Raw genomic sequence first — 17,205 nt, 5'->3', positions numbered from 1 at the left:
TCATCAGGGTTGACATGGCAACTGTTTTTCTTATCTATCATATAGCCTCTTTACATGAGAAGGGATGCGATTTATGTCATTCGCTCATTAATTCTATATAGAAGCATTTAGAATTATTATAATTGGCAGTAGTCGGATTTCCAGAAATGGTGAAAACATATTTCTTGTATTAGTAGAATGCTGTGTCATTAGCCATTGGCCAATCAGGGGCTGCCCCATCAGACTTCCACAAGCTGAAGCTGCAGAGATGGCGGAATTATTTGGGGATGTGTTATTGAGTGCTGGTGTGGTGGTGTGTTTGTGCTTTGTACTGGGGTGTGAATGTGTCTGTCAACTGTTACCTAAATAGAATGCACTGTGTATATACGTTCAAGAGACTGCTTTAAGTTTCTTCCATTTACTCTCTAAGATTGTCGTTATATTTTGAGAAAACAATAGAGAATAACCATTGGTCAGTGAATAGTATTATTATATTTCTGCTTTGTTAGAAGCTGTTGTGTATCCCCTGCTCCAATGCTGCTTACAGGTGTACATGGGCATTCATTGGAAGCTGAGCTTAGACACACATATTCCTAGCTGACTGCTTCACAGTATGTGTGTTTGCAATGTGCTATCTGCCTCACTTCTACGTCGCTTTGCATGAAAGCGTCTGCAAAATGTGAAGATGAATGTAATAAAGGTAGTGACCAATTGAGCTTTTGAGTTTCGTTAAACAGTACTGACACATGACACCTTTATCTAACAACACCCAGAGCCTGCTGAATGGGTGATTCAACTGTCAAAAGGAAACGTGTGATGTTCATCGCTACTTCCCCTTCACGTCTCTCTCTGTGACTGATGAAATCAGTTTTAAACGAGTTCAGCTTACTGGAGCTATGCATTATCAACTTTTTAAAAGTGAATTTTACTCATTTCAAAACGCTTTCATATGTAAATGTACATATGGTACAAATTAACATCCTTATCTGTCAGCACTATTTCACTATTCAATCCATCCATCTACTTACTTAACTTATTCAGCCTGCCCCAGCCAACAAAGAGGACAAGAGGTTGGCGGGGGGGGGGGGGGGGGGCACACCTTGAGCGGGACACCAATCCATTGCAAGGGACACAAGCATCTGAGGTCATGTTGACCAAACATTTACTGTCATTGACTTAATATTGACAATGACAGAAAAATCTAAAGCCTGAAGACGGATTAGAACACTGAAGGTGACCTGATCTACCATAACTTTAAGTAATTCACACCTCTGTCCTGTTGGTGATGAGTGTGCATATTAATTAGGAATTGTCTAGTCTCCTTGATCTCACATGCATCTAGCTGGCTTTAGCCATTGCATTTGTAGGCTACATTGCTACATACCTTTTCAAAACATCACAGAAATAGCACTGTCCATCAGGGACGGATTATGGGTTGTGTGCCCCCCCCCCCCCCCCCCCCCCCCCACCACCAGCACCACCACCACCACCACCACCACAACCACCACAATTCAAGGGCCCTTGGCAGCCAAACGCCCTCCCTATAGGGTCAGGGGCCCTTGTAGGCAGAGGATCAAAGAATGTAGGCCCTCTAAAATAGACAAACGAAAATACATTGTTGATAAGCATTGCAAATTGTTTTGGGCTAGGGGCCCCACGGGCCCCCTGCACCCCAAGGGCCCCTGGGCAGCGGCCCCGCTGGCCCGGTCCGTAATCCGTCCCTGCTGACCATAACCAGTGCTATCAATGACTGCAGCACCAACAGCAGATATGCCTGCACACTGATGGACTCAGGAGAGAGCAAGAGGGGGCAACCTGTCCACTTTGTTGGCTGGGACAGGCTCTAGATGATCATAAATTAGATAAATGGTGCCCCCATGGCTGAAGAAAACATTGCCTTGCACTGAAATTTTCCCAGAGGCCAGTTTATCCCTGTCAGTCTGTAAAGGAACCACCCAACCTCAACTCATTGATGATGAATGTCTGCCGATGTACCTATGAGAGCATTCGGGCTTGGACCTGGGCCTGCCTCTGTACATACCATAGTTTTTCTCAATCGTTTTGAAGAATTTCTTCAAATGACAATTAACATTTGCAAAACAGCAAGTGTAATCCATCCATTTTCCAAACCACTTATCCTACTGGGTCATGGAGCTTATCCCAGAAACAATGGGCATGAGGCAGGGAACAACCCAGGACAGGGGGCCAGCCCATCGCAGGGCACACTCACAGAGCCTCAGTATGTGTTTGGACCGTGGGGGGAAACCAGAGTACCTGGAGAAAAACCCATGGTGACATGGGGAGAACATGCAAACTCCGCACACATGTGACCCAGGCGGAGACTTAAACCCGGGTCCCAGAGGTGTGAGGCAACAGTGCTAACCACTGCACCACCATGCCGCCCCTAAGTGTACACTCCAAACCCACACCAAAATGTCACTTCTGCAGAGCAGAACGTCATTTCTCATTGTTTCACACAAATTTGCAAATGTTTTAGGTCATATATGCAAATGGTTTTGTGCATTTTTCATAATTTGGCACAGTTTTCAGTTTCTTTAATCTATGCGATTGTCATGTTAGCCACCTCATGCAAAACAGTTAACCAAGCTTAAAAAATTATTTCAAAGTACATTCCATAAATTACAGTGCTATGACACTGCTGTGTTTCTGGGCCCCACGGTACATGATTTTGTTGTCCTGTACTGCCATTTTGCCCTATACAGTGCTGTGTGACTTTTTCATTTGTTATTGTGCTGTCGAGATCTGAAGAAGTTACATGTGCATGCGAATGCTTTCTCTTGCTGGTGAACTTTACATACTGTACTGCAATGTAGAGCCTTTTAGTGTTGAAATGGGAGTCTTTGACATGGAAAATTATTAGTTTTCCCAAAGAAAAATTATCGGTCAGTGGCAATAAGAAAAAGGTAATCAACAATCAATCAGAATTGTGGAGCTCAGGAGCATACTTACACTGACATTATGACAATATATCTAAGCATTTTGAGGCTCATGATTAAAACAATGGTGATTGTACTTTTCATTTTGGAGGTACTAATTCATTGGAGGAATTATTAGCTTTTGAGACATGGGCTAATTGTTTTGGGTAGGTTACAGGCTTTTGCAGCTAAACCATTGTGTTGTGCTATATGCGTGAACTGGTTTGAGAAATGCTCTTATGGTCTTGTTAAGTATGTTTCAAGAAATGTGAAAAACCGAGAAAAACCGCAAACATTTCCTGGAATAGTGTTTGCCCTTAAGTTTTCATGGATGATAACAGTTAGTAGAATAGGATAATGCATTTAAGCCTTAGTAAGTGTAGCCACAGTTAAGTAAAGGTTTGTTTGTTCGTTCTAGTGAATGTCACAATAGCCTGTCAAACTTGCTCTCCCGTTCATTTTAATGAGGTTGAATGACGTGTCCCTTGATTCGGCGAGGTCACTGCACTACAGTCCAGCTGCGATACACATATTAAACGTAATGCAGAAATTTAAATGCTTCTACTACGGAAAAAATACTACTTCGATATAATATAATAAAAAATAACAAGCAGTGAATGCATGGATAAAATCATGGGACTAAAATGTTAATTGGTATCCCTAGATTAACTGATACTGATCCATCGAATGTTATATTACAGTGCTCATTCATTTATTGCCCTTAAAATCCACGCTCTACTGCACTTTTAAGGGGCTTGTTTCCGGCACATCAATGTCTCTCTTATGAGTATGTAAGGCCAGCACCCTGAAAAAAATCGTGAAAGGTTCCTGGTTACCAACCACTCCGAAGCATACGCAGGAGCCCGACAAACACGAAGCAGTTGCATTTACTTCCAGGTGCCTCGCGCTGCGGTCCAGTCACAATTCAACACGAACGGCGTTGAGACTGATAAAAGCGCATGCGCAGTGCGCCCGGCCTCTCCGGTTCCTGCGCCCGGTGCCACGTTAGTAGCGGCAGACGCAAAACAGAGGCGCCCCAGCCAAGTGAAATAAGCGAAATCCCACAACTACGAGGCTTCCCTTCGCTTCTCCCTCGTCCGTGTGCAGCTCGCATCGTCTGCGATCTCCGGGTCTCTCGTTTTTTTTTAAGTCATCGAAGATTGGTGGAAGTATGTATAAGATTTTAATCTTGTGTACTCTGGCCGTGGCTAGCAGGGCTGACATCGCCGAAGAGGATGATGTCCTGGTCTTGAAGAAAAGTAACTTCGACGAGGCGCTGAAAGCTCACCCCAACTTACTTGTTGAGTTTTGTAAGTAGCGTTTTGGTAGACTGCGATGTGGCTGGCGGCTGGCTTCGCTCGTACGGATAAAGGAGCCTGGCGGTTCGCCTCGCCTTTACGCGGAATCGCGGTAGCTAAATGAGTTTGCCGAAGTTCAGATTGCTTTGTGGCAACTACAAGCCTCCATGCACTTGAACTCTCTTTACAGTAGTTGCTTGGCGACTGGGGTCCGTGTGGACATTTGACATTGACAGCGAAGGCGTTATAACTAAGTGGCAATTGTAAAGAGAAACTTCGGAGCTGTCCAGCCGAATGCATGTCCATGTCCGTCTCTGATTCAGTTATTTTCTGAGACTTTCTTAATATAGTTTCATACTTAAGCTTACCATTCATTAGGTAATATCATATTTGTGGTTACTTTGCAATATACTTGGATATTTTTGTACTGCTGTTCAGTTGTGGATTATTTCCCTGTCTGCATTTGTATGTACTCGAGTGACGAATGTAGATTAATTCTCTTGAATCGTTGGTCAAATCATCTTAAGGGAGATGTGTGCTTTACAGACGCATTTGTTTTGTCTGTAACTTTATCATGCTTGTACTGCTCTTTTAATGCCCCGGCCTTTCCACTCCATAGCCAGTGTATGTATGTGTGATCGGATCATTCAGGCAAGTCTCTAAGACGGAAGTGTTTAGTCCTCGCTGAATACCTTTTACTATATTTCCTCTTTTGATAACATGGTGAAACTGTAGGTGCATTGATCCTTGTTTATATTCGGGGTATTTCTGGGCGAGAGCCCTATTGCAGGTGCAGTTTGCCAGCGCTGCTTGTATAGAATCGTGCAAGTTTCGCGTGAGCATCTGGTTGTACGGTTTTTGGACTGCACTGGAACCCCCCCCCCCCCTTCTCCATTTTGTCGGTTTCGTGGGCCATCCAGGGATGCGGACACGGTCAGCGCTAAATCTGGGGGAAGCTGACGGGTCCGACGGCCAGTCAAAGGGCTCCAAGGTTTCGGTCCCCCAATGTGCTCCCCGGGGGCGGGGCGGACTCAAGCGCTGTTTGCTCACAGTGTTTGCGAGCTGGGCGGGACCGTTTGTGGAATGGTAGGTTGACGTGTACTTCTAGATCTGCGATAACTACCACCCCCCCCACCCCCCCAAAAAAAAGTTTTGTGGGACGTGAGTTCCCCCACGTATGGGAATTGCAGAATGGAAGTGGATCCGTTTTAGGTCAGCTCCGCGCTTCGTCCCTTCGCTTTGCGTAGGTTCTCTCGTTAACAGAACTTTTGCAAACTTTTTCTATGATTAAATATTAATCAACGGGGAAGTGAACATTGGACTTGCTGATTTGGCAGTGCTGATTTTTGACCATTGGGATATCATAACACGTTGCAAAGCATAATCCACTTTTAGTGTGTTTGCCTCATGTTATTGGCTGAAAATAATGAACCCGAAGAGCTAACATTTCTTGCACCACTGAATAGACGCTTGCTGATTCGGCATGTTTGGGGAATTTACCCGTTTGTTCTACATCCCACAGAACAGTGATGCCCATGAGACTGGCTAAATGCCCATGTTTGTTTTCGTAAAGCAGCAAATGCGAAACTTTATATTCTTGGGTGAAATGATCTGCTGTAATGCTTCAGGTTATAACCCCAGCGTTGTTGCCGGCATGCCCAGTGAAGCTGCTTGATCTCTGCATTGCCCCTGCACTGATGGTCTTTCTGTGCTGGTCCCCTTTAAGATGCCCCCTGGTGTGGCCACTGCAAGGCACTGGCCCCAGAGTACGCCAAGGCGGCCGGCAGTCTGAAGGCAGAAGGCTCCGACATCCGGCTGGCCAAGGTCGATGCCACCGAGGAGACTGAACTGGCACAGGAATTTGGCGTGCGGGGGTACCCCACCATAAAGTTCTTTAAGGGGGGAGAGAAACAGTCCCCCAAAGAATATTCCGGTAAGTCTCTTTTGTAAAATCAGATGAATTATTTAACTGGTCTCAGACCTGTACCAGCGGAGTACTTTATAATACTGTTCTTTTAATCTGTAAAATATTTATTTCGTTTAAAAAAAAAAAATTGATCTGATTTTATCAATTACACAACATGCTATTTTTACTAAAAGATAAACAGCCGTAATAAATTCATGTTAGATTTGGTGCACATGCTGGTCCCCCCCGCCTGTGGTGGGGGTTTTGGTTGTGGGTCCGTGTTTCATTCAGTGTGGCTGGAGCGCTTCCAGCCAGCTCCGTGATGTGCAGCTCCTCACGTTGACTTCTGGCCACGTGTGTTGGGGTGGGATCTGTGGGAGGGTCCTGAACGGCTGCCCGGTTACTCAAGACTAGTCTTAAAATACGCGCCTCATCACTTCGCTTTGCAGATTTATGGTTTTAGAGTTACCAGGCTGTTTTGTCATAGCTTCCTGTACTTATGTGGCGGTCGTTCGTACAGCCCGATGCATACAAACCTTCAAAGTAGCGCTTCAAATGTATGTTTTTTTTTTTATGTACTATTGGAATTTGTTTGGTTCTCAGAGTTAGATGCCTTTATATGTAGCACTCAATGCTTTGTGGTTGAATTGATGGATCGGTAGTGAAGCACTGGTCTTTTGTGCAGAAAGTCCCCATTTTCATCACCCTGTCCCCTCCCGCAGCCGGCAGACAGGCTGATGACATTGTGAGCTGGCTGAAGAAACGCACCGGTCCAGCTGCCACCATCCTCACTGATGTCGCCCAGGCGGAGTCTCTGATAGCGGACAATGAAGTCGTGGTGATCGGCTTCTTCAAGGTTAGTTCGTCTTCCCTTTTGAATGAGTGGGTCTGGGAATCATCAGCTGGCTGGGTCTACTGGCGCCTTAGCCTAGGTCCAGGGAAGAGTCTCGTCAACCCATTAAAATTGTATGCTGTTTGATAGTGCTTGTTTTTAAATTTGCAGAGGAATGATTTCAGAATTGAGAAACTGGATAGAAAACCCATTCTTGCAAAATTAATGAAGAGGAAAATAAAGTTTTTGTTTTGTTTTTTGGTTGACTAGGATGCAGAGTCTGAGGGCGCCAAGGCCTTCCTAAAGGCTGCCGAGGCTGTAGATGACGTCCCCTTTGGCATTACCTCAGAAGATGCGCTCTTCTCCAAGTTTGAGCTCTCCGAAGATGGCGTCGTCCTCTTCAAGAAGGTAACGCCTGACTGGTGCGGAGTGTCTGTTAAAGGCCAGTGTCTCTATTCTGCCTGGTGTTGCATGTTTTGGAAGTTTACACATCATCCCTAGCAACAGACCTTCTCGTGTGTGTCTGTCGTATTTGTGTACCAAGATTTTTCAACAGCCGTGCACAGGTTGATGGAGGAATTTACAGAATGGACTTGCGTTGCTTAAAAACCTGGTAAATGTCCTGAGAAAGAGCTCAGGGAATTCCCCCATATTTACTTTTTTAAGCATGGTGGAATCTCTTCCCATATTTAGGTTCTGTCTCATTGACGGCTGCTAAAATAGGCAGGTTGAGTGCCAAGGGAATGCCTCTTCTCGTCTGCTTTGAGGACGTGACCCTGTCCTGTGGAGGGAGGCTGCATCATTACACCTGGGCTGCATTTCCTGGCTCTTGTACTTGTAATTCAAGAGAGAACTCACTGGTGATTGTCTCAAAGGGAAAACGCGCTTTAGCATCCAATTTGCCCTGCTGGTCGGGCTCAAGTCTATGTTGAGAGAGAGAGAATCGGCTGTACAACATTTTCCAGACCTGTTGGGTGTGTTTTTAGTCTGGATTTATTCAAAACTGGAAGAAAGTTCTCGTTCTGTGTTTGCTGAATCTGTCTCTCAGTGCAGTTCCCTTAATGCCACCTTTCAAATTTCCATTTATTTGGCTTTTTTTTTTTTTTCCTTTTTGGATTTTTTGCTTTTGTTCAAAGCGTCGTATGAGTGCATGTTCTGCTCATTAGTGTGGCAGAAGAGAGCTCTATCGTGTGTGTGTGTGTGTGGGCGCTCAAGGTGAAATTTGTCCATTTTGTGTAGTGATTATTGCTCTGTCACTTGGGAGCAGAATGGTTATTTTATGGATGGTCATTTCTTTCTAGATAAAGGGCAGTGTTGTGATTGCTGAAACGGCCTGGCCTACGCTTATCATTAATGGTCTTGGCAGCCTGCAGCGGGACCTGGACAGTGTAAAGAAACCTGATTGGACAGGCCTGTGTGCATAAGGGTGCATTATAAGGCAGTGCGATGCTATAATGTAGTGCTGGAAATGCGGTCCATCTGCTGCCCTTTAACTTTTGCTTAAAAACCTGAACAGTGTTAATGGGTTTTATGGCTGGTTTTTAAGAGCTTCATTCAAATGTATCCCGTGTCTAGACCGCCGACCTTCTGTTTATCGCACAGCATGTGCTGGTCTGCCAGTAAATAGTCACAACTTTTATGAACAGCTGTACCCTTCAGAATAGTTTATCTTCTGGTCAGTGTCAGCAATTCTGATCAACCCCCTGTTTTTATATTCACACGCTACGGCCTTCCGGCTAAACGCCAACGTCCAGTACTGTGTGCACTTTGGGAGTGACTTTCTGCAACTGAGCCTTTCCGGCGATATCGACCTCGTATTTCCTTTAACTTTGCGGATAGGTTGGCCATCTGTTTTTGGAAGCTCAGCCCCAACTTTTCATGTTTCCCTTCACAGTTCGATGAGGGCCGGAACAACTTCGATGGGGAGATGAACAAGGAGAATCTCCTGAGCTTCATGAAGGCCAACCAGCTGCCCCTGGTCATAGAGTTCACTGAGCAGGTAAGTCACTCCTTATCCATTCCTCTGCCACCTCACTACTATTTTTTCCTTGCATCCGTCAGTTCTGCAGTTCATCATTTCTCCTTGTATTAAGTGGGTGAATTCTTTGCAGACGGCCCCCAAGATCTTCGGGGGAGACATAAAATCGCACATCCTGATGTTTGTGCCGAAGGCGGCCACAGACTTCCAGGGGAAGATGGACGAGTTTAAAAAAGCTGCTCAGAATTTCAAGGGCAAGGTGGGTGCATGCGAGTTACTCCGTGTCACGAGAGCTGCAGGCTGCAGTCCTTTCGTCATCGCCTCGTTTGGGTGCCTGCGGTAGCTCTCAGAAACCTGGCTGCAGACCTTGAAGTGTTCTCTCTCTAATACTTTTTAGTTTTGCTCTTTGGCCACCTGTACTGAAATTCTGGCTCTCGGACCACCGAAAGCCAAGCTTCTGCGATGTCCTTTCCCCAATTTGTTGCTTAGCTGAATCATTTGTGTATAATGGGTTTTTAATAGTAATGTCTCTGCTGGATGCCTTAGCTTTGCAGTCTAAACATTTCATCCTTTTAACTTTTCTTTCTGTCCTCCTAGATCCTCTTCATCTACATTGATAGTGACCTGGATGACAACCAGCGCATCCTGGAGTTCTTCGGCCTGAAGAAGGAGGAATGTCCAGCAGTCCGCCTCATCACCCTGGAAGATGAGATGACCAAGTACAAGCCTGATAATGAGGCCCTCACCGCAGAGAACATTGTCTCTTTCTGCACGCTCTTCCTGGAAGGGAAACTGAAGGTATGTAGTTGCCATTTTGGTAGTGAGTGCTAGTCTTCATTACATTTTTTTAGGCTTGGCTAATCGCATGAAATGAGTCAAGCCAGTTTTACAGTAATTTTGTAAATTTTGTTTTGAGCGAATGGTTTAAAATGCATGTGAAGTTTGTTTTAACTCTACTGTAGGGCATCGAGCAGAATGTAGGATTGGCGGGTCGGTTTATTTGGGGTTGACGCAGTTATCTGCCGGGTGTTTACTGCATTTCAAAGTGAATTTGGAATCAGAAGTGCGTGAATGTCTCTTCAGGCTCACCTCATGAGCCAGGATATTCCTGAGGACTGGGACAAGAGCCCCGTCAAGGTGCTGGTTGGGAAGAACTTTGAAGAAGTTGCCTTTGATCCCACCAAAAACGTTTTCATCGAATTCTGTAAGTATAGTTCCATGTTTATCGATGGCACTTAACTGTTGCAGGAATAAGTGAGAGCTTGATGGTGTGCCTCAGGCCGACGTGCCTAATTTATTCATTCATTCATGCAGAGTCGGTTGCTTATGTAGTAATTAAGATTAAGTAGTAGGAAACGGACCTTCTCAGACTGGGGTTTGAGCACATATTTCCTCAAATATCACTTATGACAAATTATTTGTTTTGCCATTGCACATCTTTAATATACTTTGTAAATATGTCAGATTTATGTGAAGTTTGTAATTTGACATCAAAGTATAGACATTGCATTTTGGAGCACCTGCAGAAATATCATGAAAGTACATAGTAAGCAATGGTGGCAGTTTGTTTTGATCCCAGATATCTGATCACCTAAGTCTTGGCCATATGAAGATGACTAAATACTGTAGTTGCAACATTCAGTTTGATAAATAAGAAACCTAACTCGTGTCACCATTTCTGGTCTCCTTCCATTGAATGGCTCATGCATACATACATTCACACCTGGGCACGTCCCCCTCCCCCCATATGGCACTGATGGGGATGTATCGATCGCATTTCACCGCTGAGTTCATGGAATTACCGTGCGAATGCTATTTGAATACGCGGTAACGTGGCTAGCGAATAGCGATCTTCATGTCTGGGCGGTACTACACGCCTCCGATGCCGGTAAAACAAGGTGACATGGTTTACTTTTTTACTGATTTTAACCTAATTTTAAAAACTTTAATACTTCTGACAATGGACATTTTGAAAAGACAGATTGCAGATTTAGCCAGTGTTTTTTCATAATTCTACATGATTTCAGCGAGATATAAACTGAAATAGATGCGAAAAGTACGATGCACCCGACCCCAGAGGATTATAGATCTCCCTGGCCTGCTGGTGCACCTACATACTTGCGCTTTTGGTCGTGCACAGCTTGTGGCTCTCATAGCAGCCTCTAAAGGGGTGAGATTTTCCTTAATATTGCTTATTTCCTTAGTCGCAGTTGCTGAATCGAGCTTTGGTCCTTTGGTGACTTGACTTGTGGTTCGAGTCTAATAGTCCATTAGACCATTGAATGGCTAATGAAAACCCAGGCCTCACTTGGGGGGAAAAGCTCTGGTTTGCCAGTGCATTTATCAAGTGTTTGTATTAAGCCCAATCTATAAGTGGCATCTAGTTCAGAGTGTTGCCCTTTTGCTTTGTAAAATTTGCAGCCCACAGTATGTAAATGCAGGTCTTGCGTGTTGGGGCATGTGTGTGGTGGTTGGGGAACTTATCTTGCTGTACTGAACTTCTCAGTGGAATTAATATTAATTTTAAAGGCATTTATGTCTAGTGGAGGCTTTACGAGAATTTTCCCACGCTTCCATTTTTACGGGAAGCTCTTGGTCTCGCAAAGATCAAAGCTGGCTGACTTCCCCTTTCTCGTTTCGTCACACAGATGCACCCTGGTGCGGACACTGCAAACAGCTCGCGCCCATCTGGGACAAGCTGGGCGAGAAGTACAAGGACAGTGACAACATTGTTGTGGCGAAGATGGACTCTACCGCCAATGAGATCGAAGCTGTTAAAGTTCACAGCTTCCCCACATTGAAGTTCTTCCCTGCAGGAGACGATCGCAAGGTTAATTCCTTTCACCTTTTGTCACGTCGGCAGGTTTCTCCTGAGCCATGGAGGTTGTCGGGTTTAGTCTCAACAGGTGCATTTTAGATTGTTTCCCAAGCTGACCACAAAACGGTTTAATGGGAGTGTCCTGTTTATGAATAAACTCAAGACTGGGTTAATTGGCATGAAATCTCATTCCGTTGACAACCACAGCTTAAAGTGCTGCGGCAAGCTTCGCGTGGCCCTTCTGTTATTTCAGTCTGATGCACGGTGGTAATCCTCTCCTGCAGGCACCCTCAATTACATGGACCTAATATAGAAATGCTCTGTTGGTGAACTTGTATGAGAACCCAATGCCAGCCCAGTGGCTGCAGTATTCGCAGGTGATGACTGCAGCGGTTCTGCTTGAAGGAGGCAGTGGACAGAGCTTTTTCATATCGTCCAGTTTCTGCGGACTTCACCATCTGTTGTGCTGCCTTGCCTCCCTTTTTGTCCAAAGTCCTGGGGAGGGTCTGTTTAGTTTTGAAGGAGGTAGCAGCTGCAGCATTTGCCAGATGAGGTGGTCCAAGGGTCATTGTTCCTGTCTGTCGCTGCTTTATTTGGTGAGTGATTGATTGGACCTGATATGTAGTGTAGGATCATAGTGTAGAGAATAACTACTTCTCTCAACTGGGTAGAAGTAATCTTACCAACCAGTACAACCCTTCAGGGAATGGCTGTCTTGGTTATGAACCTGAGGAGTTTTACATGGTTTCTAATGTCCTTGAATTATCATGGATTCTTTTTTTGCTTGGCTTCGTGATGCTTTCTGAAACTTTATTTTTAAACTTTTTTTTCCTTCATATAACACTATGAAATGCAGTTTGTCAGTAATTGTGTTTTTTGGATAGGCTTTTGAAAGCTATCTCTTGGGGTTTTAATGCAGAAGTCTCAGCTGGGATATGAAATCCAGTCTATTTTGCTGCTGGTGCTCTGAAATGACTTGTTTGCCAATTTAACAGGTGATTGACTACAATGGTGAGAGGACTCTCGAGGGCTTCACCAAGTTCTTGGAGAGTGGAGGCACAGATGGTGGTGCACCAGCTGGAGAAGATGAGGATGAAGAGGAAGATGTACGTGATAAGGATTTTTTATTTTTATTTTTTTTTATTTTTGGGGGGGGTGGGGGTATTCTTTAATGGGTGCTGAATGATGTTGCCCACTCTGCAATCTTCAATTCATGAAATATTTAAAACAGATCTGGTATTCATCTGGATGCAAAGTTAGTTGGCACACTTGCTGTTCAGGTGCTACTCATGTGGACACCATGCGTCAAAGTTGAAAGTGCTTTGAAGAAATGCAGTTGGAAAAGACTTGGGCATTGCATTTACATTTTTCTGTAGCACCATTCATAGAAACATCTCGGCCGTCTTGGACATGGCACTTATCGGTCTGTCTGGTAGGATTGGACACCATAGCCGACGGTTACTTTTTTTGCATTTTGCAGCCATACTTTGTAGGATGATTGCTAACATTAAGATTTGCAAGAGCCTGAACTTCAGAAGTGGCTCTCAAGACATGCAGAAACAGGTTTCATAAGACCTACAGCATAGTATTCTCCCTTTTATTTTCATTTCAAATGTAAACGCATTTGATAACATTTGGAAAGCAGTCAGGTAACTTACTTCTTAGCTTCATGAGTTGCTGGCTAAACAAGAGCTTTGCAAAAGGTTGGGTCTGCTAGTAACGACGCTGCTGGAAGCTCACGTGTAGGGGCCGTGTGCGTTACCTGTTTAAAAAAAATTGGCAGGGCTGTGATCCCGGTATCATCAGCCAATCAGCAGTGTTGACAGGACTGACCACGTAGGAAGAGTCTGCATAGTGTCTAGCATGGGAATAGGTCCAAGACCCTGAAAAAGCCAGTTCAAACTAGACGGGTTTCAAAGAAGACTAATTACAGAACCTGACTCCTGCAGCTGTTGCTAATGTTTACCATGCTTCCAGTCAAAAGCTCTTGCCACAGCAAACACTCATCTACCCAAGGAGGTCAACCCCAGATAACCTTCTTGTTTTGGGAAATGCTTGGCTATGGTGCCTATTTCCAACAGTCTGGGTTTGGCGCATTCGAGAGGTTGGTGCCCTCTAGGTGCTGAAATTGATATTTTTTGGGTTCTTGGCCATCATGTTACACTGACCCATCTTGAAATGGTGGCAACTTGCACCCAAAATGTTAAATCTTGGCATGCTGATCATCAGTTTGCTGACTTTATTACTTTGGTTGAATTCTGCTTTAGATGTACATCAGTTAAGGTCCTGCTATGGTTGGTAAATATGCCATGATTGTTTTTCCATAGGATCTGGGGGATCTTGACGATCAACAAGATGATGACGACGATTCAGAGGGTGATGAACCACATGACGAGTTGTAAGCGATGGCTCGGAGGAACACCACCCCACCGTCTCAGCCTCCATCCCAGTTGCCCTGACCCTATACACACCCTTCAGATGAACACTAGCCCTTACCTTTGCAACTACTGCTCGAATTGTCAGGTGTCACAGGGACCCTCAATTACCCCCAACTGCCATCACTCCAGCACCCATACTTTTTGGCCCAGTCAGATCAATCTGCCCTCAAGGAACCCGGCACTGCAATAGTTCCTGGAGGGGAGGGTCTTTGTGAAATTTCTGCAATTTGTATCCTCTTTATTGTACATGCATCAACTAGTGTCAGTTCTAGACCTTTATTGCTTCCTTTCAAAGCCTTCTGTGTAACAATTCTGCACCCTTATTTACATGGGTTGTGAATGGGACATGTTGACTAATGTGGAGAAGTCATAATTCTCCTGAAAGACGGTTCGAAGGCCGAGGAGCTCCCTCGTTCACTCGCGCTCTCTCTCAGGGCTATGATCATTTCATTTGTAAAATATGGGTGCCCTGGATGTGCAGCACTTCAGTGGGTGTTAATGAATCCAAACCATTTCCGTGGGCATATGAGTGCACTCTTCAGAGGCCGTGGTCTGGTGCAGTGCTTCCCAACTACCAGACAGTCTGTTTTTGCGCTCTCCTAACTGGGAGGGAACAAAAATGTAGACTGTCTGGAGGGGGGGGGGTGGGTCTCTGTGGACCAGATTGAGAAATATTGGTCTAGGGTTATGATTTTCTTCTGAACCAAATGTTTTTTTTTTTTTCCTCTAACTTTTCAGTTTCATAATTTAGTGTTTGGTTTTGATTTTAAAACTAAACTCGGATCAGTTTATTGTAATATTTTTTTTAATTAATTTTAATTGGCCTGCTTGTATACCAGTGTACACAGCAGGAATTATGCCTGCAAGGGGCATCTTTGGCCTCCATTACTTGGAAATGGGGAAACGTGGAACTCGTCGTAACTTGGTGCCATCGGAAATAGGATTGTTACTTCAAGGCCGGGCAGCTCCTTCTGGGTGTTTAGAAAAGGCCTCTCCGGCGTCTGGGCCAGGACCATGTCACCGCTGCCCATCCATCCCTCAGTCTTTTGCTCTACCTGACACTTCTCGCCTGTCTGGGCTGTACTGTGTTCTTATGTGGTCGGGGTGACGGGAAGAGTGCAGATGAATTAAGCTGTTCTCGTCTTCTGGGGCAGGGTATTGAATGTGATATATTTTTATTTTTTTTTCTTTGTGAATTGTTGGGTGGGATTTTGCAAGGCTGGGGGATGATTGGGGGATGAAAGACAAAGCATTCCATCCCAAATTAACATTAACAAACCGGTGGCCAAATAAAATAAATAAATACCAGTGGGTTCTGTTCCTCTTTCTTTCACCTCCTTCACTTTGCATTGGCATGCAAGTACGGTTAGGCGATGCTTAACAGGGATACATTCTGAGAAATGCGTCATTAGGCGATATCGCCATTATGTGAACATCAGAGTACTTACACAAACCTAGAAGGTATAGCCTACTGCGCACAGAGGCTACAATAAAGCTTCATAAGTAGAAAGTACACCAAGTACAGTATAGTAAATGCATAAATGTTTTATGCAGCATTATGGCCTGTATGTAACTGTAGGTGCTATTTTGTATCATTGGCAGCAAAGTAGGTTTGTTTATACCAGCATCGCCACTAATGTCTAATGCAATGCGATTTTCTCATCTCCATTATAGTATAATCTTATGGGACCTCTATCGTTGGCCAAAACGTTACGTGGCACATGACTGTAGTTGGATCTCCTGCCTACCTGAGAAAAGGCAGTTTGAGACAGTTGCAATTCTTCTACACCCTGTTCCAAATTGTTATGCAAATTCTATTTAAGTGTCACTAAAATTAGATTTTTTGGTTTTCAATTAAACTCATGGATGGCATTGTGTTTCCGGGCTCTTTGGATCACTGGAAGAAATTTTAGACACCTGTGACAATTACTTGACCAGGTGTGCCCAATTAAAGGATAAACTACTTAAGAAGGATGTTCCACGTTATTAAGCAGACCACAGTTAGCAACCAATATGGGGAAGAAAAAGGATCTCTCTGCTGCTGAGAAGCGTGAAATATGTCAGTGCCTTGGACGAGGTATGAAAACATTAGGCATTTCACAAAAACTTAAGCGTGATCATCGCACTATCAAGAGATTTGTGTCTGATTTAGAGCACAGACGGGTTCGTGCAGATAAAGGCAAATTCAGGAAGATTTCTGTCAGATCCATGCATCGGATCAAGAGAGCAGCTGCTAAAATGCCGTTATGTAGCAGCAAATAGATATTTGAAGCTGCTGGTGCCTCTGGAGTCCCACAGACATCAAGGTGTAGAGTCCTCCAGAGTCAGACAACTGTGCATAAACCTTCTATTCGGCCACCACTAACCAGTGCTCACAAGCAGAAATGGCTGCAGTGGGCAGAGAAATACATGAAGACTAATTTTCAAACAGTCCTGTTCACTGATGAGTGCCGTGCGACCCTGGATGGTCCAGATGGATGGAGTAGTGGATGGTTGGTGGACAGCCACCGCGTTCCAACAAAGCTGCGACATCAGCAAGGAGGTGGTGGAGTCATGTTTTGGGCTGGAATCATGGGAAGAGAGCTGGTTGGCCCCTTTAGGGTCCCTGAAGGTGTGAAGATGACCTCGGCAAAGTATGTGGAGTTTCTGACTGACCACTTTCTTCCCTGGTACAGAAGGAAGAACTATGCCTTCCGTAATAAAATCATCTTCATGCATGACAATGCACCATCTCATGCTGCAAAGAATACCTCTGCATCAATGGCTGCTATGGGGATAAAAGGAAAGTCATGGTGTGGCCTCCATCCTCCCCTGACCTCAGTCCTATTGAGGACCTTTGGAGGATCCTCAAGCTAAAGATCTATGAGGGTGGGAGGCAGTTTACATCCAAACAGCAGCTCTGGGAGGCTATTCTGACATCTTGCAAACAAATTCAAGCAGAAACTGTCCAAATACTTATAAGTTCAATGGATGCAAGACTTGTGAAGCTGCTATCAAATAAGGGGTTCTATGTCAAAATG

The 17,205-nt window shown here is 44.6% G+C and overlaps 1 protein-coding gene across 1 annotated transcript; it reads left to right on the top strand.

Annotated features, from left to right (window-relative positions):
• Positions 1 to 3,880: 3,880 nt before the first annotated feature.
• p4hb (prolyl 4-hydroxylase, beta polypeptide) lies at positions 3,881 to 15,493 on the top strand. The gene is made up of 11 exons (XM_049013889.1): positions 3,881 to 4,225; positions 5,940 to 6,146; positions 6,842 to 6,975; positions 7,222 to 7,359; positions 8,846 to 8,950; positions 9,063 to 9,188; positions 9,527 to 9,727; positions 10,013 to 10,133; positions 11,578 to 11,759; positions 12,743 to 12,853; positions 14,075 to 15,493. The coding sequence occupies exons 1-11, from the start codon at positions 4,087 to 4,089 to the stop codon at positions 14,147 to 14,149; spliced, it is 1,539 nt and encodes a 512-aa protein (XP_048869846.1). The 5' UTR covers positions 3,881 to 4,086; the 3' UTR covers positions 14,150 to 15,493.
• Positions 15,494 to 17,205: the final 1,712 nt, after the last annotated feature.

Source organism: Brienomyrus brachyistius, chromosome 5, assembly GCF_023856365.1.
Source record: "Brienomyrus brachyistius isolate T26 chromosome 5, BBRACH_0.4, whole genome shotgun sequence".
Taxonomy (NCBI): Eukaryota; Metazoa; Chordata; class Actinopteri; order Osteoglossiformes; family Mormyridae; genus Brienomyrus; species Brienomyrus brachyistius.
The sequence above is the reverse complement of the archived record's forward strand: the minus strand, read 5'-3'. Positions and strand labels throughout refer to the sequence as shown.